The sequence below is a fragment of the Ranitomeya imitator genome, chromosome 2 (assembly GCF_032444005.1).
Source record: "Ranitomeya imitator isolate aRanImi1 chromosome 2, aRanImi1.pri, whole genome shotgun sequence".
NCBI lineage: Eukaryota > Metazoa > Chordata > Amphibia > Anura > Dendrobatidae > Ranitomeya > Ranitomeya imitator.
Genome location: NC_091283.1, coordinates 191,412,100 through 191,439,215, shown reverse-complemented (window position 1 = coordinate 191,439,215; position 27,116 = coordinate 191,412,100). Strand labels below are relative to the sequence as shown.

The 27,116-nt window shown below is 45.5% G+C and overlaps 1 protein-coding gene across 2 annotated transcripts in view; it reads right to left on the bottom strand.

The window, feature by feature from the left end:
• Window positions 1-11,281, bottom strand: part of LOC138662598 (protein bicaudal D homolog 2-like) — a 38,215-nt gene extending 26,934 nt beyond the window's left edge. The window contains exons 1-4 of one of the 2 annotated variants that reach the window (XM_069748411.1): window positions 11,146-11,281; window positions 10,711-10,874; window positions 8,308-8,545; window positions 6,715-6,927 (exon numbers count right to left, since the gene is read on the bottom strand). In XM_069748411.1, coding sequence (XP_069604512.1) covers window positions 6,715-6,927; window positions 8,308-8,545; window positions 10,711-10,814 — 555 coding nt within the window. In that variant the 5' untranslated portion in view covers window positions 10,815-10,874; window positions 11,146-11,281. The remainder of the gene's footprint in view (window positions 1-6,714; window positions 6,928-8,307; window positions 8,546-10,710; window positions 10,875-11,145) is intronic. The other variant, XM_069748412.1, reaches the window with a different exon arrangement.
• Window positions 11,282-27,116: the final 15,835 nt, after the last annotated feature.

Below are 27,116 nucleotides of genomic sequence, written 5' to 3'. Positions count from 1 at the left end.
GGGGGGGGGGGGGGGAGAAATAAAGATATTTTCTCCCTGCAGCATTTGGCCAAGTGCAGGCACTGGACAGGTTATGACGCTATAAACCCTATACCCGCATGTGTCATAGCGGGCACAGTATGGAGAGTGAGTATGGATATGGGTGCAGACCGTATGATGAGTGGGGGTGGTGATGTAATGGGTAGGAACACAGTATGGGGGGGGGGGTAAGTACAATGTATCTTAAAAAAAAAAAAAAAAAAAAAAGCCTAATTAAAAGGGGGTATCAACAGAAGTGTAGTATAGTTCTTCTGATTTGCTATGTTGCTTACCCCAAGTGCAGGGCATTGCAGTAGCCTAGGTGTCCATGGTTACGACCACTAAACTACTGCAATGCCCTGCACATTGGGTAACATACCAGCAGTATGATTTCCAGGGAGCACAGTGTGTAGCATTATATTAGGGGAAACACTATGGCACTATTTATTTTTCAGGGGGCACAATGTGCAGCAGTGTTGTTTTTTTTAGGGGATACAGTGTGGGCAGTGTTATAATTAGGGGGCACAATGAAAATTTTCACAACCATATAAGATGAGGATCTGCAGCGTAAGTGATGATCTAAAGATGTTTGGGTGGAAAGCATAACTCAAAGAAGGTGTCCACCAAACCGAAAAGAAAGTACAATCTGCCATGACGGCACATGGGTCACTGAGTTTTCTGCCTGTGACTGGCTCTCAGTTCTCCATCACTTGTGAGGTCTGCAGCACTGTAGCCTGGTGAAAAACAACCCTCAGCATGCCCTTACCATAGTTTAGGCCCTACTAGGCGCTGTGATCTCACATGGCGCCCTACGTCTATAGCGTTAACCTCACTCGATAATTCTTACATTTGACTATTAGTAGAAATGACTTTCTGCAGTCCACTACACTGCGACGTTGTGCTAAGAGAGTCCTCGTGGTAAGAGTCCTCGTGGTAAGAGTCCGTGTCATCCCTATATACAGAGATGGGGAGATCCCTGCATCTTATCTTACTAGCAGGGAAGCCAGACACTGTATACACATTTGACAAGCCCATGAAAGCAGAGTAGATACCGTAGAAACTAAGCACACCAATTAAAAGGGAATCTGTCAGCAGTTTCTGATATGTAATCAGAGAGCAGCAACATGTTGGGGCTGGGACCCTGAATTCAGCAACAGGTCACTCACTAGGATCTGTGTTGCTGTTTCAATACAATCAGTGTTTTATCAGCAGGAGATTATCACTACAGGACTAGGTGCCTCCCAACCTCACCCGTGATTAGCAGCTTACTGCCAAAGCACAGTATACACAGGAAGTGGCCAATCAGGGGTGTGGGCGGGGTTATACACGGCTCAGCAGCAGAGAAAACAGATCCATCAAAACAGCAAGTAATAAGTCACTAATCAGATTCTCTGCTCCTACAGCATGCTGCTGTTAGATTACATAACAAAAATCTGACGGATTCTCTTTAAATCCATCCAAAATAAGGATTCTATGAATATTTGGTGCATAACTTTACATATTCAGAATTAAAATCTGCACCTCCAGTCAATTTATATGAAGATATTGCACTTGTTTGTTTTTAAAACAGCGCAAGGATGAGATTTGGGAAACGAGCCGCCATACAGCATCTTCAGCGAAAAAATAAAAAAAAGTTATAGTCCTCAGAATAAAGCGATGCAAAAATAATTATTTTTCTATAAAAAGGTTTTTATCGTATAAAAAGCGCCAAAACATAAAAGAAAAAAAAAAAAAGAAAAAAAAAAAGATATAAATGAGATTTCGCTGTAATCGTACTGACCCGAAGAATGAAACTGCTTTATTCATTTTACCAAACGCGGAACGGTATAAGCGCCCCCCCCCCCCCCGTTCTCTGTTGGCACAATCGGCGAAAATTACCTGCTTCATTGGCCAGAATAGGTCATTTAAAAAAAAATCATCATCCATTCTCATGAGGATATTTTATCGGTTCATATTTGTCAAATACATCCATTTGACAAAAGATAATCTATTTAACCCGGAATGTGGCACTGTTTAGCCTGGTCTTTGTAAGAATATGGTTATTAGATTATATTTATATGCCATTTTTTATTAGTCTTAATGGGCTACGATATGAATCCAGGGCTCGCGAAAGCGCGCACGTATTAAGATGACATGAGAACATAGTGGAGACAGTCTCACCAAAGATCATATCCGTATTTGCCCGCTGGAATGCAGATGAAGTGCGTCAATCGAACGCAGGATTTTTGCACCTGCGTAGATGGCGGGGTATGACACTACAGTGCTTTCACAGTATGAGGAGCGCATCAATGGAACACAGTACATCTGCGGTTGTGCACGAGACCCAACCTGCCGGCAGATGATCATCAGTGAGTGGGGGCGCCATTTGCGCAAGTCTTAGGGTGCCAACCTCTGCTGGCAGGTAGGGTACATACAGTGTAGTGCAGGGCTAGGCACTGTCCTGGCCTTTTCTATGGTATGGTTTTACATGGTGAGGGTTTTGGTTGGTGCACCAGTTACCGTATATACTAGAGTATAAGCCGACCCCCTCCCCCATTTGGCCACAAGAAACTGGTAAAACTTAAATGACTCGAGTAGAAGCCTAGGGTGGAAAATGCAGCAGCTACCGGTAAATGTCAGAAGTAAAAATAGATACCAATAAAAGTAAAATTAATTGAGACATCAGTAGGTTAAGCGTTTTTGAATATCCATATTGAATCAGGAGCCCCATATAATGCTCCATACAGTTTATGATGGGCCCCATAAGATGCTCCATAGACATTTGCCCAATATAGTGCTGCACAAACGTTATGGTCCCATAAGATGCTCCATACAGACACTTGCCCCATATAGTGCTGCACAAATGTTGATTATGGCCCCGTAAGATGCTCCACACAGACATTTGCCCCATTTGCTGTGATTAAAAACAAAAAAAAAAAAAAAAAAAAAACACAACCCACACACATCTCCGTCACTCAGGCCACCGGCACTTTCAATATCCACCTGACTTCGTTCCGGGCGCCGCTCCGTCTTCAGCACTGACGTTCAGGCAGAGGGCGCGCAGTAACCACGACACCGCACCCTCTGACCTGAGCATCACTGCAGAAGACGGAGCGGTGCCGGAACCAGGAGCAGGCGAATATCACGCAGCGTTCCCCTACCCGTTATACTCACCTGCTCCTGGCGCTGTGCAGTCCCTGCTTCCCAGACAACGCTGCAGCTTCATCCTGTACTGAGCGGTCACAGTTACCGCTCATTACAGTAATGAATATGTGTCTCCACCCTTATGGGAGGTGGAGCCGCATATTCATTACTCTAATGAGCGGTACCATGTGACCGCTCAGTACAGGAAGAAGCTGGGGTGCCGGGAAAGCAGGGACCTGCAGGGACCGCGCCAGGAGCAAGTGAGTATTATTTGACAGCCCCCCCCCCCCGACCCTGGGTATGACTCAAGTATAAGCCGAGAAGGGGACTTTATGAATTTGCTAAATTTGTGCCATATTTCTGCTTTTTTCATAAATAAATGCAAGTCTTATCAAAGAAATTTTACCACTTACATGAAGTACAAAATGTCACGAGAACAACAACAACGAAAAAAAAAAAAAAAAAAAAAAACAAAAACACATTCTCAGAATCTGTGGTTACAACTCTGGAATACTTCAACGTATCCCACTAAGTGACAGATACCAAGCGCATGAGATACAATACCATATATGTCCTACAACATTGGTGCAGTTTAGAAAAAAAAATCATCTGCTTTTTATTTTCATAAAGTTTATTTTTTATACAGTGGAGGGGCTCTGGAGCTGGTGGGCCTGCCTCCAATCACTAGTCCGAAGGGACCCACTTACGAATGAAAATGATTGCTTTTCTTTGCAATCATTTATTCCCTTTATGCAGAAATCTTATACGGCACAAAGACTGTCCAGTGTGTACAGAACAATAAGCAGCTTGTGCTTCCAGAAGAGAAAGAAGATAGTGCTAGGCACAGCCAAGATGTCTCTGGGTGGCACGAAGCATACCAATCCTTTATAGCTGGACGCCAGAGATCTACACAGATTGCAGGACACTGCTACATTAAACCTCTGCAATCCGCACAACCAGCAGATAAAGGGGTTGAGAGAAAAAAACAAAAAAAAACAAACTGATGTGTAACAAATACATACAAATAACTAATATACGCCAATAAAAAAAAAAAAAAAAAAAAAAAAAAAAAAAAAGAGCTCAAGTTGTGTGTGATGTTACTGCTCAGCTGTAGGGCTCATTCACACGCCCAATTTTCATGCACAAGTGTCATCCGTGGTTTTCACAGATAGAGGATCACATGTATGAGTGCTATGGGGCCTTTCAGAGACATGGGATTTATTTTGTGTACCAATTGTGCAATTTTCCACTAAACTGACGTGTCCAATTTTCATCCAAGGGTCGGATCAAGATTGGCAATGCAAGTCTATGGGTCCATGAATTTGAGGAAAAAAAAAAAAAAATAGTAATAATATTACCTTCCTTAGATTAGCTCTCTTCCACAGTCAGTTTCTATGTGCTGCTAACCAATCACAGGAGGGCAATTCACTTTTTTTTTTTTCTTTAAAGGGACACTGTCACCTGAATTTGGAGGGAACAATCTTCAGCCATGGAGGCGGGGTTTTGGATTCACCCTTTCCTTACCCGCTGGCTGCAATATTGGATTGAAGTTCATTGTCTGTCCTCCGTAGTACATGCCTGCACACTGCAATCTTGCCTTGTGCAGGCGTGTTCTATGGAGGACTGAGAATGAACTTCAATCCAATATTGCAGCCAGCGGCTAAGGAAAGGGTGAATCAAAAACCCCGCCTCCATGGCTGAAGATTGTTCCCTCCAAATTCAGGTGACAGTGTCCCTTTAAGGGAATTTGTCAGGTCCCCTATGCTCCCCAACCCAGCAGCATTCACTTATATATATGACTCAATTCCCTGCTTAACTTTTCTCTGTACCAATGAGGTTTAAGAATCAAAAAAAACAAAAAAATAAAAAAACACGCATTTATATTGCCCCCGTTTGTTATGCTAATGAGGGCTTTCACTAGTCGATAGGGCGTTAGTTACCCCAGTCAGCCCTCTTTCCATGTTATTACACCTGGGCACATTACATGACGCCACTCAGGCAAATCTGGAGCACGCACACTGCTCAGTATGGCAGTATCACCATCTCTGAAGCCGGGGGTACGCTTTCCAGCTTCAGACATGCACTGCTCATGACCGTAAGTTCAGACGATTGCTTCCGGACATGCGCAATGTGCACCTATGAAGCTTTCATCCAGCTTTAGAGTTGCTGCTGAAATGAGAGGCGAGCATGCGCTAGGATTGCATGAACGGCGATAACAATTTGTGCAAATTAAGTCACCGCACCCAAAAGGGGCGTGATAACATGGAAAGAGGGCTGACTAGTCTGGGGAAAACTAACACCACATTAACTAGTAAAAGCCCCAATTAGTATAGGAAACTGGGACCATATAAATGCTTCTTTTTTTTTTTTAACTTCATTTGTTCAGAAAACCATTATACAGGGCTGATTAGGCAGTTTATACTGCTGGGTGGGCCGGGCATGAGGTACCTGACCGGTTCCCTTTAAGGCCCCTTCACATTAAGCGACGCTGCAGCGATACCGACAACGATCCGGATCGCTGCAGCGTCGCTGTTTGGTCGCTGGAGAGCTGTCACACAGACCGCTCTCCAGCGACCAACGATGCCGGTAACCAGGGTAAACATCGGGTAACTAAGCGCAGGGCCGCGCTTAGTAACCCGATGTTTACCCTGGTTACCATGCTAAAAGTAAAAAAAAACAAACACTAGATACTTACCGCTGTCTGTCCTCCAGCGCTGCGCTCTGCTTCTCTGCTCTCCTCCTGTACTGTCTGGGAGCCGGAAAGCAGAGCGGTGACGTCACCGCTCTGCTTTCCGGCTCACAGACAGTACAGGAGGAGAGCAGAGCACAGCGCTGGAGGACAGACAGCGGTAGGCAAGTATGTAGTGTTTGTTTTTTTTTTACTTTTAGCATGGTATCCAGGGTAAACATCGGGTTACTAAGCGCGGCCCTGCGCTTAGTTACCCGATGTTTACCCTGGTTACCAGTGAAGACATCGCTGGATCGGTGTCACACACGCCGATCCAGCGATGTCAGCAGGAGTCCAGCGACGAAATAAAGTTCTGGACTTTATTCAGCGACCAACTATCTCCCAGCAGGGGCCTGATCGTTGGTCGCTGTCACACATAACGATTTCCTTAACGATATCGTTGCTACGTCACAAAAAGCAACGATATCGTTAACGATATCGTTATGTGTGAAGGTACCTTTAAAACTAAAGCTGCTTATGGCTTCAAGTTTTATTAATGGGGACAATTGCTGTAAAGCATTTGTCCCTGTTTGTTTTTTCACTAGTTTGCAGTGTTAAAAGATAAAAAAAAATCAGCCAGTACTCGACCTCCTCAGCACAGTTTGGTGATTGTGTACAGTCACACTGACAGCTCTGCAGCCAATCACTGGACTTAGCAGTAGACAGCACATGCTAATGTACCGCAGCACTGCCAACATAACACAAATCGCTGCAGCCGAAGAGTTGGTCAAGTACAGGATATAGATAGATTATATATATTTTTACACACATAAGAAATCCTTTCAAATATCTTGTGTCTTATTTCCCCCTTCTTAGCACTTCTGTATTGAGGTACATCACCGTACCTTCTTAAGGCTCTGTATCACAAGGGCGAGTCGCTCGTTTTCCGCTGAGGTATTGGTAATAAAAGCTTTCATCTGCCGGACTTCATTCTGTAGCTCGTCTATTTTCCCGGTCAGTTTTGCTTCCCTGGAGGCCGTCTCCTTTAGCAGACTTTCTTCTCTACTTTCCCCGTCAGCAGCGGTTCTCTTCTGGTTGCTGTGGGCTTCTGCTAGAGCCTGAAAAAATAAATAAATAAAAAAATTTAAATATACATACATAGGGCAGGTAAGTTCCCCCATACACAGACAAGGACATCGTGCGGTCCTACATGACAGCTTTACAACACTTAAATTTACTTTTAAAACTTTGATAAACTTGTAAAGATGTCAGCAGTTTCTAAATCCATGTACAAGTCACCTAACATTTACAAGACCTAATTGCCTTGCAAAACTGAAAAGGGTCACTGCAATAAAAACACTCACTCCTTATAAAACTCCACTCACACTATGACCACAAAGTTCAGGAGTCTGCCCTCCCCACCCCCACTGACAGGTCACCACCGAAGCCCAGACAGCTCCTTATATCTCATCACACACAGACCTTCCACTGACTCCATGGTCTGTAGCAGGAAACTAAACACTGAACCATTGAAAATAATGCAGGTAAGCAGCCAGGACTGAATGACTGCAATGTTCTGCCTGACCGTGCAGAGTGCTTCAGCATTACTCAGACCCATCATTAAAGAGGTAACCCCTCTAACAATATTCATCACCTACCTGACTAATAGACTAAGGCTATGTTCACTTCCATGAGTTTATATAGTGTTGGTAGACTGCCTGCGGGGATGGAAGTGTTCACACTATACTACCTCTCCATTCACACAGAGGACCCCTGATCTCAAGATTTGTTGAGGTCCCAGCTGTCGGACCCCCAGTACTCACTGATTAATCACCTTCCCTGTGGATAAGTGGTAAAGGCATTATCACACAAACAGCATTTAGGCTACGTTCACATTTGCGTTGTTGTGTGCTGCGTCGGCGACGCAACGCACAGAAAAATGCAGCGTTTTGTGCCGCATGCGTTCATTTTTATAGTGCAAAAAAAAAAAAAAAACTGCAACAAGCAGCATCCTCTGCGCCCTGACGCTTGCGCCCAAAAAAAACGCATGCGTCACAAAACGCAGCACAACGCATGTCCATGCGCCCCCCCATGTTAAATATAGGGGCGCATGATGCATGCGTCACCGCGGTTGCCCCCGACGCAACGCAAATGTGAACGTAGCCTATCAGAGCTTATTGAGCAAACTTTCCTTGAGCGGGTGTAATCTCCAGGCTGCGAGTGTGCGCTGTTGTGCAGTTTAAAGGAGAAAACACCTGGTGACCCGTTCGCTCTGAGAAAGGTGAGGGTTCAGGCAGTCTGGACAATGCTAGGAATGGCTGTGCATAGACATCAGTCACACTTATGCATGCAGGCCATACTTCGCTCAACTTTGTTCCTATCCTGAGGTCAATGTGCACTCGTGTCCGTGCTCAGAATTGCAATAACAGCACATTTTTTTTTTTTGCATCCTATGCCAACACCCCAAACATTACTATATAGAGGGGCCTGTCACGTACCTCCTTCATCTGCGTTAGCTCCTGCTTCAGGGCATCGCAGTCAGATTCCAGGTCACAATACTTTTGCTTTAACTCAGCGTTCTCCTCCAACACAGCCAAGCCGTACTGAGCGGCCTGGAATTTTTCCTCCGTGGTTTCCTGCAGCTCGGCGGACACACGATCCAGCTCTGCCCGCAGCGCTGTTACGTCTTCTCTGTTCATTGTGCTAATTCCAGACGAGGAAAACCTGCAGATCAACCTGTAGGAGACAGAGGTCCCGTTAGCCGTGCAGACGACATTACTTTCTAGGAGGGAAACTGAACAGTGGGAGGGGAAAGCGAGCTGCATTCCCTGCCAAGTAATCCTGCCGAGGAGAAAAAAAAAAAAAAAGAAAAGTTTAAGTTAAACAAATCTGTGCAGACCAGTAATCCCATGACCTAGTTATCTGCCAAGCAGATTCGCCTTCAAGACGATTAACTTCACCCCGTTTTAATGTGGGACGCTTAAAAGGATCTCCGATGTTTCCGGCCTACCTGGAGGACTCTGGGCGATAGGAGAAAACGGATTCTAACACTAGGGAGTCGATGGCATTAGTGGACGGCCATCAGTTACTACACGGCCACCTCTACGAAAACGAGGCCCCATAAATCCCTACCGCCTATAATCCTAAACTCATGCGGCTCAACCGTCTGACGGACTGTAAAGGTTTGTCTGAATGACAGTTTATACAAGGGACATATTTAGGCTATGTGCACACGATGCAGATTTAGTGCAGAACTGCAGCAGATTTTTCTGCAGCAGAAACGCACTGTGATTTACAGCACAATGTAAATCAATGTGAAAAAAACAAACAAAAAAAAAAGTGCACATGGTGCAGAAAAATCTGCGCAGAAACGCTGCAGATTTCAAAGAAGTGCATGTCACTTTTGTGCAGTTCTGCAGCGTTTCTGCACCCCTCCATTGTAGAAATCCATTGGTAAAATATGCACAAAAAACGCACCTGCGGATTCTGCCAGGAGATGCAGATTTAGTGCAGATTTAATGCAGAAAATTCTGCACCAAATCTGCATCGTGTGCACACAGCCTAAGAGCCCCAGGCACTGATGGCAGAAAACTACAGGTCATTGTTTATGGCAGGATAATGCCTACAGCACACAGCCATAATACAGTGGCCGAAATCTGACACGTGCCTACACAGCTTTTACCTGGAGGCACATACCCATGTAGCATGCACTTTGTCGGCAGCACATCCCGTCACATGGGGAAACAAGGATAATTTAATGGTCTGCATAAACAATCCAATTGTACATAATCATTGTCACCGTCTCTTGCCAATTATCAGCCCTTGAAATTAGGCCTTAAAGAAGCTTCATATTGAAATAATTTGATAACTTTCTGATCGGCGACTGTCTGACCACTGGGGCTGTCACTGTTCGGAAGAATGGAGAATTTCCACGCCCATTACAATATGGAGCGGTAGGTTGGAGGTCCGAATGCAGCACCATTCATTCTTTACAGGGAGCGGGGGTAAAGTGCCATTATTGTAGAAGGGCATAGAGCGGACACTTACAGTCCAGGGCACTATGTGGTTGGTGAAGAGGAGGGGAAAATGGAGGAGGGTCCTGGATGTGTGATAAGCCAAAGATATGAGTAATGGATGGAAGTGGTCATGACGGTCTGGGCCGAACTGGCAACAAAAAAGGAAAGTGTACAACTGCAATCATCAGGAACGTCACTGATATCTACCAGTACATGGTGGTAATATTAGTCTTTCTACAGTAAAATTAGTTATCACTACTGTAAATTTTGCCGATATGTGGTTATAGTTTGGTGGTATTTGTCACTTCTATTGCAGTATTGACAGTAATAATGATGGTGGCATTATTACATTACTATGTAGCTTGTTATTATTTGTCTTGCAGTAAATCTTGTAATAGAGATGCCATGCCAGATTGGGTCTGGGTGCTTTCAAATGCCAGGATCCGACCCTTCTCCTGCAGCTGTGACAGCAGGTGTCGGGAGGCAAAACAGACATTTCTCCTCACAAACTTAACAAAAATCACCCCATTTCTTGAATCACAAGGCTTGTGGTGAAGCTCGACTCTTGTTACACGCCTCTACCAGTCACACAGGAAACCATCATGAACTTCCCCATAACCACAGTCTACAGACGGCCCCGATCTTAGGGCGAAGGCCACAGTGCTGTGAACGCAGTTTATAAACCCGCATAACCCATGGCACCTTCTAATAGTGGTGCAGGATAGATGGAGACCCTGCAGGCACCAGGAGCCGGTCCTAACGCAGATAGATGCAAGCTCAATGATACAACGACACCATAGAAGCAATTAGGAACAACCCCAAAAGTTGGGCACTAGTATGTAAGGTATTTTACAGCAAAAAAAAAAAAAAAAAAGCCTTATTCACCCTCCCCTGGTCCGACAGAGTCTCAGCTGTTGTTCCTGGTATCTGTCTGCAGAACTGCAACCAATCAGCAAGCTCCGTGAGGTTCGTGCAGTCAAAAGGCTCATTTATTGGTTACAACATCATGTTAGCGCTTCGAACAGACACTGGAGGAGTCAGCGAAGGACCTGGGGAGGGAAAGTGAAGTACTTGTTTAAGCCCAAGGTTAAGAGCAGTGTAAAGAGACGACTCCCCTCGTGCATTTGGCCAACACTTGCTGGGAGTTGTAGTTCCAAAATACATGATCCGCAGCAGATGAGGACAACTGACTCAAGTCACGTGATGCTGCCAACTCTGAGCACGGAGAAATAACCGAACGGGAGGGCGCAATAAACAAAACTCAAGAAGTGAAATGATAAATTAGCCGCCCGCAGCGCACACAGAGCTCCCGGTACTCACTTGTTGTCGTGTGTTACACGGCCATTAGACGGACAGGGGAGCCGTTGGTTGGTCTGCAGCGCTCAGGGATGTGCGGACCGCTGCGTGCCTCTCTCCGCCTGTTTCCGGTACCTCAGTCTCACTAACTCCGTTTGCTTTTGAAAAGCTTCTCCCGCCCAATGGTTTCGCCCTGATTTCACGGCAAGGCGATTTCTCATTGGTCCGCCGCTCTGTCAATCTCTATTTTGTTACCGCCCACATAGAATTTTGGACGCTGATTGGCTGCTTTTTGTATCGGGGGGCCGTGAGTTTGTTTTTTAGCCGGCTTGTCGGTGCGCTACGTGTGCACTTGTGAGGTGCTGGTTGTAGGTCACCTCTGGTGAGTGTGCGCAGGAAAAGAGGCGGGAAAGTCATGGAGCAGCTCCCCGATAGAGAACCTGACATGGAGTGTCTGCAGAGGACGCATTTCTGACAGGAAATTCACCAGAAAAGTGCAATAATGTGAGGGATGTTCCACCTCTTAATGTACTGAGACACAGGGAAATGATAACAGGTGAGGTAAAATGGTGGAAAACAGCCAAGCCGCCATTGTTTTTAACCCCTTAAGCCCCGAGGGTGGTTTGCACGTTAATGACCGGGCCAATTTTTACAATTCTGACCACTGTCCCTTTATGAGGTTATAACTCTGGAACGCTTCAACGGATCTTGGCGATTCTGACATTGTTTTCTCGTGACATATTGTACTTCATTTTAGTGGTAACATTTATTCGATATAACTTGCGTTTATTTGTGAAAAAAACGGAAATTTGGCGAAAATTTAGAAAATTTCGCAATTTTCCAACTTTAAATTTTTATGCCCTTAAATCACAGAGATATGTCACACAAAATACTTAATAAGTAACATTTCCCACATGTCTACTTTACATCAGCACAATTTTGGAACCAAAATTTTTTTTTGTTAGGGAGTTATAAGGGTTAAAAGTTGACCAGCAATTTCTCATTTTTACAACACCATTTTTTTTTAGGGACCACATCTCATTTGAAGTCATTTTGAGGGGTCTATATGATAGAAAATACCCAAGTGTGACACCATTCTAAAAACTGCACCCCTCAAGGTGCTCAAAACCACATTCAAGAAGTTTATTAACCCTTCAGGGGTTTCACAGGAATTTTTGGAATGTTTAAATAAAAATGAATATTTAACTTTTTTTCACACACAATTTATTTCAGCTCCAATTTGTTTTATTTTACCAAGGGTAACAGGATAAAATGGATGCCAAACGTTGTTGTACAATCTGTACTGAGTACGCTGATACCCCATATGTGGGGGTAAACCACTGTTTGGGCGCATGGCAGAGCTCGGAAGGAAAGGAGCGCCATTTGACTTTTCAATGCAAAATTGACAGGAATTGAGATGGGACGCCATGTTGCGTTTGGAGAGCCCCTCATGTGCCTAAACATTGAAACCCCCCACAAGGGACACCATTTTGGAAAGTAGACACCCTAAGGAACTTATCTAGATGTGTGGTGACCACTTTGACCCACCAATTGCTTCACAGAAGTTTATAATGCAGAGCCGTAAAAATAAAAAAATCATATTTTTTCACAAAAATGATCTTTTCGCCCCCAATTTTTTATTTTCCCAAGAGTAAGAGAAGAAATTGGACCTCAAAAATTGTTGTCCAATTTGTCCTGAGTATGCTGATACCCCATATATGGGTGTAAACCATTGTTTGGGCGTATGGCAGAGCTCGGAAGGGAAGGAGCGCCATTTTACTTTTCAATGCAAAATTGACTGGAATTGAGATGAGATGCCATGTTGCGTTTGGAGAGCCCCTGATGTGCCTAAACATTGAAATCCCCACAAGTGACACCATTTTGGAACGTAGACCCCTTAAGGAACTTATCTAGAGGTGTGGTGAGCACTTTGACCCAACAAGTGCTTCACAGAAGTTTATAATGCAGAGCCGTAAAAATAAAAAATCATATTTTTTCACAAAAATGATCTTTTCGCCACCAATTTTTTTTTTTCCCAAGGGTAAGAGAAGAAATTAGACCACAAAAGTTGTTGTGCAATTTGTCCTGAGTGCGACGATACCCCATATGTGGGGGTAAACCACTGTTTGGGCGCATGACAGAGCTCGGAAGGAAAGGAGCGCCATTTGACTTCTCAATGCAAAATTGACTGGAATTGAGATGGGACGCCATGTTGCGTTTGGAGAGCCCCTCATGTGCCTAAACATTGGAACCCCTCACAAGTGACACCATTTTGAAAAGTAGACCCCTTAAGGAACTTATCTAGATGTGTGGTGAGCACTTTGACCCAACAAGTGCTTCACAGAAGTTTATAATGCAGAGTCGTAAAAATAAAAAATCTTATTTTTTCACAAAAATGATCTTTTCGCCCCCAATTTTTTATTTTCCCAAGGGTAAGAGAAGAAATTAGACCACAAAAGTTGTGCAATTTGTCCTGAGTGCGACGATACCCCATATGTGGGGGTAAACCACTTTTTGGGCACATAGCAGAGCTTGGAAGGGAAGGAGCGCCATTTAACTTTTCAATGCAAAATTGACTGGAATTAAGATGGGACGCCATGTTGGTTTGGAGAGCCCCTGATGTGCCTAAACATTAAAACCCCCCACAAGTGACACCATTTTGGAAACTAGACCCCCTAAGGAACTTATCTAGATGTGTTTTGAGAGCTTTGAACCTCCAAGTGTTTCACTACAGTTTATAACGCAGAGCCGTTAAAATAATTTTTTTTTTTTTTCGCAAAAATTATTTTTTAACCCCCAGTTTTTTATTTTCACAAGGGTAACAGAATAAATTGGACCCCAAAAGTTGTTGTCCAATTTGTCCTGAGTACGCTGATACCCAATATGTGGGGGGGAACCACTGTTTGGGCGCATGGCAGAGCTCGGAAGGGAAGGAGCACCATTTGGAATGCAGACTTAGATGGATTGGTCTGCAGGAGTCACGTTGCATTTGCAGAGCCCCTGATGTACCCAAACAGTACAAACCCCCCACAAGTGACCTCATATTGGAAACTAGACCTCCCACTGAACTTATCTAGATGTGTTGTGAAAACTTTGAACCCCCAAGTGTTTCACTACAGTTTACAACGCAGAGCCGTGAAAATAAAAAATCCTTTTTTTTCCCCACAAAAATGATTTTTAGCCCCCCAAATTTTTATTTTCCCAAGGATAACAAGAGAACTTGGACCCAAAAAGTTGTTGTCCAATTTGTCTCGAGTACGATGATACCCCATATGTTGGGGTAAACCCCTGTTTGGGCGCACGGGAGAGCTCGGAAGTGAAGGAGCACTGTTTTACTTTTTCAATGCAGAATTGGCTGGAATTGAGATCGGACGCCATGTCGCGTTTGGAGAGCCCCTGATGTGCCTAAACAGAGGAAAGCCCCCAATTATAAATGAAACCCTAATCCAAACGCACCCCTAACCCTAATCCCAACTGTAACCCTAACCACACCTCTAACCCAGACACACCCCTAATCCCAACTGTAACCCTAACCACACACCTAACCCTGACACACCCCTAATTCTAATCCCAACCCTAATCCCAACCGTAAATGTAATCCAAACCCTAACCCTAACCCTAGCCCTAACCCGAATGGGAAAATGGAAATAAATACATTTTTTTAAATTTTATTATTTTTCCCTAAGGCTAGGTTCACATTGCGTTAGGGAAATCCGTTTAGCGCTAGCGGATTGCGCTAACGCAATGTCTTTTTAGGTGTCGTGTTTAGTGGTCGCGTTAACGTCCCCGCTCTGGAAGATCGGGGATCGGACCTCGGGCGCGCCGCGGACGCTGCAAGCAGCGTCCGAGGCGCGCCACAAAAGAACGGCACCTTGCTAGCGCAAGCCAAAAATGGCACGCTCTAGCGATGCGCTACACCCGAAAATCACATTGCTGTCAATGGGTGTGCTAACGGACCCGTTGCACGGCGTTAATTGTGACATTTTCGCCGTGCAATGCTGTCTGTTAGCGTTAACCCATTAACGCAATGTGAACCTAGCCTAACTAAGGGGCTGATGAAGGGGGGTTTGATTTACTTTTATAGCGTTTTTTATATCGGATTTTTATGATTGGCAGCTGTCACACACTAAAAGACGCTTTTTATAGCAAAAAAGTTTTTGCGTCTCCACATTTTGAGACCTATAATTTTTCCATATTTTGGTCCACAGAGTCATGTGAGGTCTTGTTTTTTGCGGGACGAGTTGACGTTTTTATCGGTTACATTTTCGGACACGGGACAGTTTTTGATCGCTTTTTATTCCGATTTTTTTGTGAGACAGAATGACCAAAAACCAGCTATTCTTGAATTTCTTTTGGGGGAGGCGTTTATACCGTTCCGCGTTTGGTAAAATTGATAAAGCAGTTTTATTCTTCGGGTCAGTACGATTACAGCGATACCTCATTTATATCATTTTTTTTTATGTTTTGGCGCTTTTATACGATAAAAGCTATTTTATAGAAAAAATAATTATTTTGGCATCACTTTATTCTGAGGACTATAACTTTTTTATTTTTTTGGTTATGATGCTATATGGCAGCTCATTTTTTGCGGGACAAGATGACGCTTTCAGCGGTATCATGGTTATTTATATCTGTCTTTTTGATCGCGTGTTATTCCACTTTTTGTTCAGCGTTATGATAATAAAGCGTTGTTTTTTTGGCTCGTTTTTTTTTTTTTTTCTTACGGTGTTCACTGAAGGGGTTAACTAGTGGGCCAGTTTTATAGGTCGGGTCGTTACGGACGCGTAAATATGTGTACTTTTATTGTTTTTTTGTTTTTTTTTTAGACAAAGAAATGTATTTATGGGAATAATATTTTTTTTTTTTCTTTATTTAGGAATTTTTTTTTTTATTTTTTTTTACACGTGTGGAAATTTTTTTTTCTACTTTTTCACTTTGTCCCAGGGGGGGACATCACAGATCACCGATCTGACAGTGTGCACAGCACTCTATCAGATCGGTGATCTGACATACAGCCGGGCAGGATTAGAGCTGCAGCTGCAGCCTGATCCTGACCCGGAAGTGCTCCCTGCAGGACCCGGATGCAGCCCAGCGGCCATTTTGGATCCGGGGACTGCAGGGAGAAGACGCTCGGTACACGGAGAGTACATCACCGTGTACCGATCGTCTCAGGGAAGCACGCAGGGAGCCCCCTCCCTGCGCGATGCTTCCCTGCACCGCCGGCACATCGCGATCATCTTTGATCGCGGTGTGCCGGGGGTTAATGTGCCGGGAGTGGTCCGTGACCGCTCCTGGCACATAGTGCCGGATGTCAGCTGCGATAGGCAGCTGACACCCGGCCGCGATCGGCCGCGCTCCCCCCGTGAGCGCGGCCGATCGCATATGACGTACTATCCCGTCCCTGGGAATTAAGTCCCAGGTCACCTGGACGGGATAGTACGTCTTATGGGATTAAGGGGTTAATGTTTAGTTTTCACATCGTATTTTTTGTGAGGTAAAAACGTACGGTAGGGTCTGATTCTCAGGTTCAGGACCATACAGCAATACCCAACTCATATATATATTTTGAAACTTGGTGCCATTTTTTACGACTTTATGCCCTCAGGAGGCCTCTGCTGGATCTATTAGCTATAGTTTACACCTACTGGGCTCGCGACTCTAATCTTTAAAAGGGTTGTCCGCTACTGGACGATCTGTATAGATCAGGGGTCTCAAACCAAACTGGAGTCTGAGGCCACTTCCAAAACAAATCCATGTTGCAGTGCCATATATGTAAATGGTGTCAGGATTCCCAGTGTACTGAAACCCTACAGCCTCCTATACACAGTACGATGGCCCAACCACTCCCTTATACACAGTAAGATGACCCAACCACTCCCTAATACACAATACGATGACCCAAACACTCCCCTATTCACAGAACGATGACCCAACCACTCCTCTATTCACAGAACGATAACCCAACCACTCCTCTATTCACTTAACGATGACCCAACCACTCCTTATACACAGTACGATGGCCCAACCACTCCCTTATACACAGTACAATGGCCCAACCACTCCCCTATACACAGTACGATGGCCCAACCACTCCCCTTTACACAGTACGATGACTCAACCACTCCCCTATACACAGTACGATGGCCCAACCACTCCCCTTTACACAGTACGATGACTCAACCACTCCCCTTTACACAGTACGATGACCCAACCACTCCCCTATACACAGTACGATGGCCCAACCACTCCCCTTTACACAGTACAATGGCCCAACCACTCCCCTATACACAGTACGATGACTCAACCACTCCCCTATACACAGCATGATGACCCAACCACTCCCCTACACAAAGTACGATAGCCCAACCACTCCCCTATACAGAGTACGATGGCCCAACCACTCCCCTGTACACAGCATGACGACCCAACCACTCCACTATACACAGTACGATGACCCCACCGCTCCCCTATACACAGTACGATGACCCAACCACTCCCCTATACAGAGTACGATGGCCCAACCACTCCCCTGTACACAGCATGACGACCCAACCACTCCACTATACACAGTACGATGACCCAACCGCACCCCTATACACAGTACGATGGCCCAACCACTCCCCTATACACAGCATGATGACCCAACCACTCACCTACACAAAGTACGATGGCCCAACCACTCCCCTATACAGAGTGCGATGGCAAAACCACTCCCCTATACACAGCATGACGACCCACCCACTCCGCTATACACAGTACGACGACCCACCCACTCCGCTATACACAGTACGATGACCCAACCGCTCCCCTATACACATTACGATGGCCCAACCGCTCCCCTATTCACAGAACGATGACCCAACCACTCCCTATACACAGTACGATGACCCAACCACTCCCCTATACACAGTACAATGGCCCAACCACTCCCTTATACACAGTGCGATGACCCAACCACTCCCCTATTCACAGTACGATGACCCAACCACTCCTTATACATAGTACGATGGCCCAACCACTCCCTTATACACAGTACGATGACCCAACCACTGCCCTATTCACAGAACGATGACCCAACCACTTCCCTATACACCGTACGATGGCCCAACCACTCCCCTATACACAGTATGATGGCACAACCACTCCCCTATGCACAGTATGATGGCCCAACCACTCCCCTATACACAGCACGATGGCCCAACCACTCCCCTATACATAGTATGATGGCAAAACCACTCCCCTATACACAGTACAATGGCCCAACCACTCCCCTATACACAGTATGATGGTCCAACCACTCCCTTACACACAATACGATGGGCCAACCACTCCCCTATACACAGTACGATGGCCAAACCACTTCCCCATACACAGTATGATGGCCCAACCACTCCCCTACACACAGTACGATAGCCCAACCACTCCCCTATACACAGTACGATGGCCCAACCACTTCCCTATACACAGGATGATGGCCCAACAGCTCTCCAATGTACAGTGTAATGGCCCCATAGATCTATATATGCGCTTCACAGGAATTTTTGGAATGTTTGAAAAAAAAAAATTAAGATTTAACTTTTTTTTTCACAAAAATTTTACTTCAGATCCAATTTTTTTTACTTTCCCAAAGGCAACAGAAGAAATTGGACACCAAAAGTTGTTGTGCAATTTGTCCTGAGTATTTTGATACCCCTTATGTGGGGGTAAACCACTGGGCGCATGGCAGAGCTCGGAAGGCAAGGAGCTCCGTCTGACTTTTTCAATGCAAAATTGGCTGGAATTGAGATCGGACGCCATGTCGTGTTTGGAGAGCCCTTGATGTGGCTAAAGAAACAGTGGAAGCCCCCCAAAATTGACACCATTTTGGAAACTAGACCCCCCAAGGAACATACATCTAGATGTCTGGTGAGCACTTTGAACCCCCAAGTGCTTCACAGAAGTTTATAACGTAGAGCCGTGAAAATAAAAAAAAATCATATTTTTTCCACAAAAATGATCTTTCTGCCCCCAATTTTTTTATCTTACCAAGAGTTGCAGGAGAAATTGGACCCAAAAGTTGTTGTGCAATTTCTTTTGAGTACGCCAATACCCCATATTTAGAGGAATTCTACTTTTGAGGCACAAAGCTAAGCTCAGAAGGGAAGAGCTTATGCCTCCAAATTACTGGAGCAACACATCCATCTTGAACTGTCCTCCCACCTCTCCTGCTCCCTCTTTGATCGGTTGCAATCTGGCTTCCGACCTCAACTGAAACTGCCCTAACTAAAGTCACCAATGACCCCTACTAACTGCCAGGAGCAAGCGACATTACTCTGTTTTCCTTCTCCTGGACCTGTCTTCTGCCTTCGACACTGTGGACCACTCACTTCTGCTACAGATCCTCTCATCTCTTGGCATCACAGACTTGGCCCTATCCTGGATCTCGTCATATCTGACAAACCGAACATTCAGTGTCTCCCTCCCCCACACCACCTCCTCACTTCACCCCTTGTCAGTCGGTGTTCATCAAGGCTCTGTTCTAGGATACTCTTCTCCATCTACACGTTCGGCCTTGGACAGCTCATAGAAGCCCACGGTATGCAGTACCATCTCTATGCCGATGACACACAGATCTACCTATCTGCAACCAACCTCACCTCCTTACCAAAATCCCGCACTGTCTGTCTGCTATTTCAGCTTTCTTTTCTGCTCGTTTTCTAAAGCTGAACATGGACAAAACAGAATTCATCATCTTTCCCTCATCTTACTCTACCCCTCCACCAGACCTATCCATCAATGTCAATGGCTGCTCACTTTCCCCAGTCCCACACACTGGTGCCTCGGGGTGATCCTCGACTCTGCCCTCTCTTTCAAGCCACATATCCAAGCCCTTGCCTCCTCCTGCTGTCTCACACTCAAAAATATTTCCTGGATCCGCGCATTCCTTTACCGCGATACCAAAAAAACACTATTGTATGCCCTTATCATCTCCCGCCTTGACTACTGCAACCTCCTTCTCTCTGGACTCCCCTCTGGCACCACTCCAATCCATCCTACGCTCTGCTGCCCGACTAATCTACCTGTCTCCCCACTATTCCCCAGCCTCTCTCCTATGCCAAGCCCTTCACTGGCTTCCTATCGCCCAGAGACTCCAGTTCAAAACCCTCACAATGACATACAAAGCCATCCACAACCTATCTCCTCCATACACCTGTGACATGGTCTCCCGGTACCTACCTACACGCAACGTCCGATCCTCTCAAGATCTCCTTCTCTACTCCTCTCTCATCTCTTCTTACCACAACCACATCCAAGACTTCTCTCGTGCTTTCCCCATACTCTGGAACTCTCTACCCCAACACATCAGACTCTTGCCTACCATAGAAACCTTTAAAAAGAACCACAAGACTCACCTCTTCCGACAAGCCTACAGCCTACAGTGATCCTCAGCCTACTGAACCGCACAACCAGCTCTAACCTCCCCTAGTGTATCCTCACCCATCCCCTGCAGACTGTGAGCCCTCACGGGCAGGGTCCTCCCTCCTTATGTACCTGTGTGCCTTGTTTTTTGCTCATGTTTAATGTAGTTGTCTATATTTACCCCGTATTCACATGTAAAGCGCCATGGAATAAATGGCGCTATTAAAATGTATAATAATAATAATAATATTGGAGTTCAGATTTTGCTGGAATGGTTTGAGGGTGCTCAGGCACCTCCCCAGTGGGAAGGAAGCAATATATACATACTGCCCCACAGCCATTGGCTTAGGAGGAAATAGCAAGTGCACGCTTGCCCTTTAAGAGGACTAGAGCGTGCGCTCTAAGGATATGGTTAGAGGCCCGGCTGGAAGTTCTGCAGGAAGCATGCGGAGCATGAGAAAGGGAAGAGCTGACCGCAGCATGGATGAGTGAAGTGACAGAGCAGGGATCCAGAATGGTGCTAACAGTACCCCCCCCCTTTATGCCCCCTCCTCTTCAGGCCATCTAGGAGGTTCCGGAGGAGAATTGGAGCGTGAATATTCTCCGTGGGCTCCCAGGATCTTTCTTTGGGACCAAATTCCTTCCAGTCGACCAGGAAGAAGGTCTTGCCTCTCACCCTCTTCATGGCCAAGATGTTCTCTTCAAAAACATCATCCGAGGCATTTGGCATGGGTTTGGTACTGGGATGCTTGAAGAAGGGGCTCAGGATGACCGGCTTAAGCAGAGATACATGAAAAGAATTCAGAATCCGTAATGAAAGAGGCAACTTCAGTTTATAGGTGACCTCGTTGATCCGCATCAGCACATCGAAAGGCCCGATAAAACAAGGACCTAACTTGTAAGAGGGAACCTTCAGTCAGATGTACATGGATGAGAACCATACCTTCTCACCAGGGTGAAAGCACGGAGGATCCAGGCGCCTTTTGTTTGCATGTCTCTTCTACGGGTGGAGGATGCTTCTAAAGTGGCTTTGGTATCCTCCCACAACTTTACAAAATCCTTGGTAAGGACATCTGCTGCAGGGACATCAGAAGGAACCGTCACCGAGAGGGGAACCTCGGGTTGCCGACCGAACACAATGTAGAATGGAGACAGAAAAGTAATTTCACCCAATCATTATGGTGGGCATGGTAGTTGCCCAGGACCTGGTTGACACGCTTCACTTGCAAATTGGACTGAGGGTGATAGGACGAGGAGAAATCCAAGACAATATCTAGATGTTTACAAAGAGCTCACCAGAATCTGGAAGTGAACTGCAAACCTCAATAGGACACAATGTGATGAGGAAATCTGTGCAGGCAGAAAATATGTTTGATGAAGCTGTCAGCCAGTTCAGGAGCGGATGGAAGAGCAGACAACGGGGTAAAATGCACCATTTTGGAGAAGCGATCCACGACTACCCAGATGACGGTGCAACCCTCGGATATTGGAAAATTTGTGATGAAGTCGATTGGTATGTGCTGCCATGGATCAGATGGTACGGGTAAGGGCAAGAGAGAACCAGCAGGAAGTTGTCTGGGGACTTTATTGTGGTCACAAATCGGACAGGCAGCCAGGTAAGCATAGATCTCCCTCCTGATGGATGGCCACCAGTAGTGGAATGAAATCAATTGTAGTGTCTTCCTTTGTCCCATGTGACCAGGCACCTTGGATGATTGGCCCCATGACAAAACTCACTCCTTCTCGGATTCAGCCACAGTGGTCTTTCCTGGGGGAATTCGCGACAGGCTGACTGGAATGACAGTAACCATCTTGGACGGTTTGATGATAAATTAAGGGTCCTCCTCTTGGTCCCAGGACAGACATGAGCCAGAGAGGGCATCATCTCTAACATTCTTGTCACCGGACCTGAAATGTTAAAAGACAGTTAAAGCAGGCAAAATATAAAGACAACCTGGCTTGGCGCGGATTAAGTCTCTGGGCAGACTGGAGATATGCCAGGTTCTTATGGTCTGTGTAGATGACCACTGGATAGACTGCGCCCTCCAGCAGGTATCGCCACTTCTCCAAAGCCATTTTAATGGCGAGTATCTCCTGGTCCCGATGGAGTAGTTAAGCTCTGCAGTGGAGAAGGCCTTAGAGAAGAAACCGCAGGACTGTTTATTCAAATCAGGACGATGCAGAACGGGAGCGGTGGAGAAGGACTGTTTAAGAGAGCGGAAGGCCTCTTCAGCCTCAGAGGACCGGTTCTTTGGATCTTTGAATTGGCTTCCTTTCGGGTCATAGCAGAGAAAGTAGTGGTCAGAGTGGAGAAGTGAGAAATGAATTGCCTGTAATAGCAAAGTCAAGGAAACGCTGTATTGCTTTGACTCCCAAGGGCAGCGACCATTTAAGGATGGAAGAGACTTTCTCAGGATCCATCCTGAGTCCGGTATCTGAGATAACCTAACCCAAAAAGGGAAGGGCAATCTGTTCAAAAACGCATTTCTCATACTTGGCGTAGAGTCTATTCTCCCTAAGATGCTGAAGAACCTGCCGAACTGCTCGTCTGTGGGAGGCCAGATCTGGGGAAAATACCAAAATATTGTCCAGGTACACAACAACACAGGAGTAAAGCAGGTCCTGGAAAATATCATTGACGAACTCTTGAAAAACTGCCGGTGCATTACTGAGACCGATGGGCATCACTCGATATTCATAATGTCCGTCCCTGGGGTTGAAAACCATCTTCCATTCATCTCCCCGGCGAATGCGGATTAGATTTTAGGCGCCTCTTAAATCTAATTTGGTGAAGATCCTGGCACCTCTTAATTGGTCAAACGGCTCATGGATCAGTGGGATAGGGTATTTATTTTTCACTGTGATCTGGTTGAGACCTCGAGAGTCTATACAGAGTCGGAGTGATCCATATTTCTTTTCAAAGAAGAAAAACCGGGCCCCAGCAGGAGAGGAGGGCTTCTGAATAAACCCCCTGGCCAAATTCTCCTGAATGTAGTCTGACATAGCTGGAGTCTCAGCTGGGGATAGAGGGTAAATTCGGCCTCTAGGGGGTGTAGATCCAGGAATCAAGTCGATAGGGCACTTGTACGGCCTGTGGGGCGGCAAAGTCGGGCAAACCGGGCAGCGATGCCGGACAAGACGGGGCCTTAGCCGAACGTACTGGAGACAGACACTTCTCATGACTGGAAGGTCCCTAGCCGAGCACCTCTCCAGTTCTCCAGTCCAACACAGGTTCATGTTGTCGTAGCCATGGTAGGCCTAAGAGAAAGGCATGAGACATGTGGAAAAGAACATAGAAGACTACTGTATCTTCTCAGTATGAAGCATCCCAATACGGACCTCAAGTGGCTGTCACAAATGTGGTTTGTGGAACCACTGTGCCACGGACCGTGGAGAGCCTGGAGGGGTGTGACTAAGTGAACACCTGACTTTTCACTAGAGCCTCTAATGGTGAAGTTAGACTTGGCTCCCGATGAACACCAAGTGCCACTCCAGGACAGACCAAAGAACTTGCAGCAGCTGGTCCCACAGGACACACTGGATAGAGCAGCAGGCAGAATTTGTATTAGAATGCAGCAGACAGAGTTTGCATCAGAGTGCAGCAGGCAGGGATTTGCACCAGAGTACCGCAGGCAGGGATTTGCACCAGAGTGCTGCAGGCAGGGATTTGCACCAGAGTGCAGCAGGCATGGATTTGCACCATAGTGCAGCAGGCAGAAATTTGCACCTGAGAGCAGCAGGGACTGGTATGCAACCTTACACAACATAGACTGCAAGGCAGGAAGATTGCTCAGGCACCTCCTCAGTGGAGAGGAAGCAATATATACATACTGCCCCACAGCCATTGGCTGGGGAGGAAATAGCAAGTGCACACGCTGGCCCTTTAAGAGGGTGGAAGTGCGCATGCTCTAAGGACATGGCTGGAAGTTTTGCTGGAAGCATGTAGAGCAAGAGAAAGGGAAGAACTGACTGGAGTGCAGGTTAGTGAAGTGACATGCCGGAGACCCTGCCTGTCAGAGCAGGGATCCGGTGTGGTGCTAATAAAGAGTAAGTGTGCAGGCACCGCCATTTTGATTAAGTGGCATGCTTTTTTCAAATGCACACATTAGTATATTCATTATGCAAACTAGGGGCAGGTCACTGAGGGATCAGTGATCTGTCAGCAGTCTGCATTATGAATATATATGGTAATCAAAGCACCACATACATGAACCCCGCCTAAGGGCACGAGAATCTTATTAACACAAAACTGAAAATAAAGATTAAGAAACAACAACAAGACGGATTTCATCAAGGTATTTTATTTAGAATAACGGCGCTGACCTGACACTGTGTGTAGGTTACTATGCACAATCCTGCTGACAAGTTCCCTTTAAGTTGGTGAAGTGAGAATAATATAGTAATAATACTACTATATAATATAAGCATAGATTAGATTTATGGGATCAAATAACTAAAAATTTACATGTGGATATGTAGTCATACCTTTTACTCTGAAGCCCCTAAACAATTCTTGTGTAAGCAATTGCCTTTATTAGTCATGCTTAGTGACAGGAAGTCCACCTGTTTGCCATCTAAGTCTCACATGCTCTGTCAGTATATACACTTTACCGTTTCTTAACCCCTTAATGACTGCCAAAACATCTTTTTACTGACCTGAGATATACACACGTGGCCAAAATTATTGGTACCCCTCGTTTAATGACAGAAAACCCCACAATGATCACAGAAATAACTTGAATCAGACAAAAGTAATAATAAATTAAAAATCTATGAAAATGAACAAATGAAAGTGAGACATTGCTATATGCAGTGTTGTGAATTCTGCTCTTGGGCTCCCTCCGGTGGTTATGAGTGGTAGTGCGGCTGTCTGTGGATCGCAGTATCTATCTGGTGTGTTCACTTTTCGCAATTTGAAATCAGCTATTTAGTCCTGCTTGATCCTTTAGTCAGTGCCAGTTGTCCATTGTTTTTGGAGGATTCACATCCCTTCTGGTCTCTCCTGCTTGCTGTGCTTTTCTACTAAGATAAGTCCTGGCTTTGTTTTTTCTGTCCACCTGCTGTGGACTTACAGTTCTGTGCATTTTCATGTTTTGTCTTGTCCAGCTTTGTCTGTGAAGGATTTTTTGCAGCCAAGCTGTGTCTCTGGAGATGCAGGTATAACCCCATGTCTTTAGTCAGATGTGGTGATTTGTATTTTCTGTGGTGGATATTTTCTAGCGTTTCTATACTGACCGCATAGTACTCTGTTCTATTCTTTCTTTTTAGCTAGTATGGCCTCCTATGCTAAATTCTGATTTCATGTCTGCGTATGTTATTTCCCTCTCCTCTCACAGTCAATATTTGTGGGGGGCTATCTATACTTTGGGGATTTTCTTTGAGGCAAGATAGGTTTCCTGTTTCTGTCTTTAGGGGCAGTTAGTTCTTAGGCTGTGTCGAGGGGTCTAGGGAGTGTTAGGTACCCCCCACGGCTACTTCTAGTTGCGCTGCTAGGTTCAGGGTTTGCGGTCAGTACAGGGACCACCTTCTCCAGAGTCCGTCTCATGCTGCTCCTAGGCCACCAGATCATAACAATGCAGCAAAGCAGCACCAGAACATAACAGAACCTCCTCCATGTTTCACATTAGGGACAGTGTTCTTTTCTTGATATGCTTAATTTTTTCCATCTGTGAACATAGAGCTGATGTGCCTTGCCAAAAAGCTCCATTTTCGTCTTATCTATCCATATGACATTCTCCCAGAAGCTTTGTGGCTTGTCAACATGAAGTTTGGCAAATTCCAGTCTGGCTTTTATTTTTTTCAACAATGGTATCCTCCTTGGTCGTCTCCCAAGAAGTCCACTTAGGCTCAGACAATGACGGATGGTGCAATCTGACACCGATGTTCCTTGAGCTTGAAATTCACCTTTAATTTGTTTAGAAGTTTTTCTAGGCTTTTTTGTTACCATTCGTATTATCCGTCTCTTTGATTTGTCATCAATTTTCCTCCTGCGGCCACGTCCTGGGAGGTTGGCTACAGTCTCATGGATCTTAAATTTCTGAATAATATGTGTGTCATGATCCAGGTCGGGGTTTGCTTCTTGCTTTCCTTTCCCCGGTTTGGTTATGGTGGGGTTAACCTTTCCTGCCTCTCTTTAGTTCGTGGATGGCTATTTATTGGTGCCATTCCGGGTCTGGTAGCATTTGTCAGTTATAGTTCTAGTCTCTGGCTTGAGCAGCTGACCCGTATCCTAGTGATCCTTCTGCCTCTTATTACCTGTATTTGTGCTTGACCCTTTCCCTATCCCTGACTTAGTGTGTGTTTGGTGGTCTCCTACAGTGTATGACTCGGCTTGAATTCTGAACCCTGCCTCCTGCTTTTGCAGCGCCCCAGGGTCCTGGTCATTGCGGTAATGTCATTTTCCTCTAGGGGGGAGTGATGTTATGTTTGGAGGCAATAAAGGAGATCTCTTTACCAGGTACCACAAACATACAACACATTTCATACTCCAGTCCACCAGGAGGAGCTATGCTCACATTTATTAGGGCACTCTTCACACTTAGGTAAAACTGGTGGCCTGGAGAGGAAATTAGGCAGTTGCTGGCTGAGCTTCGCTC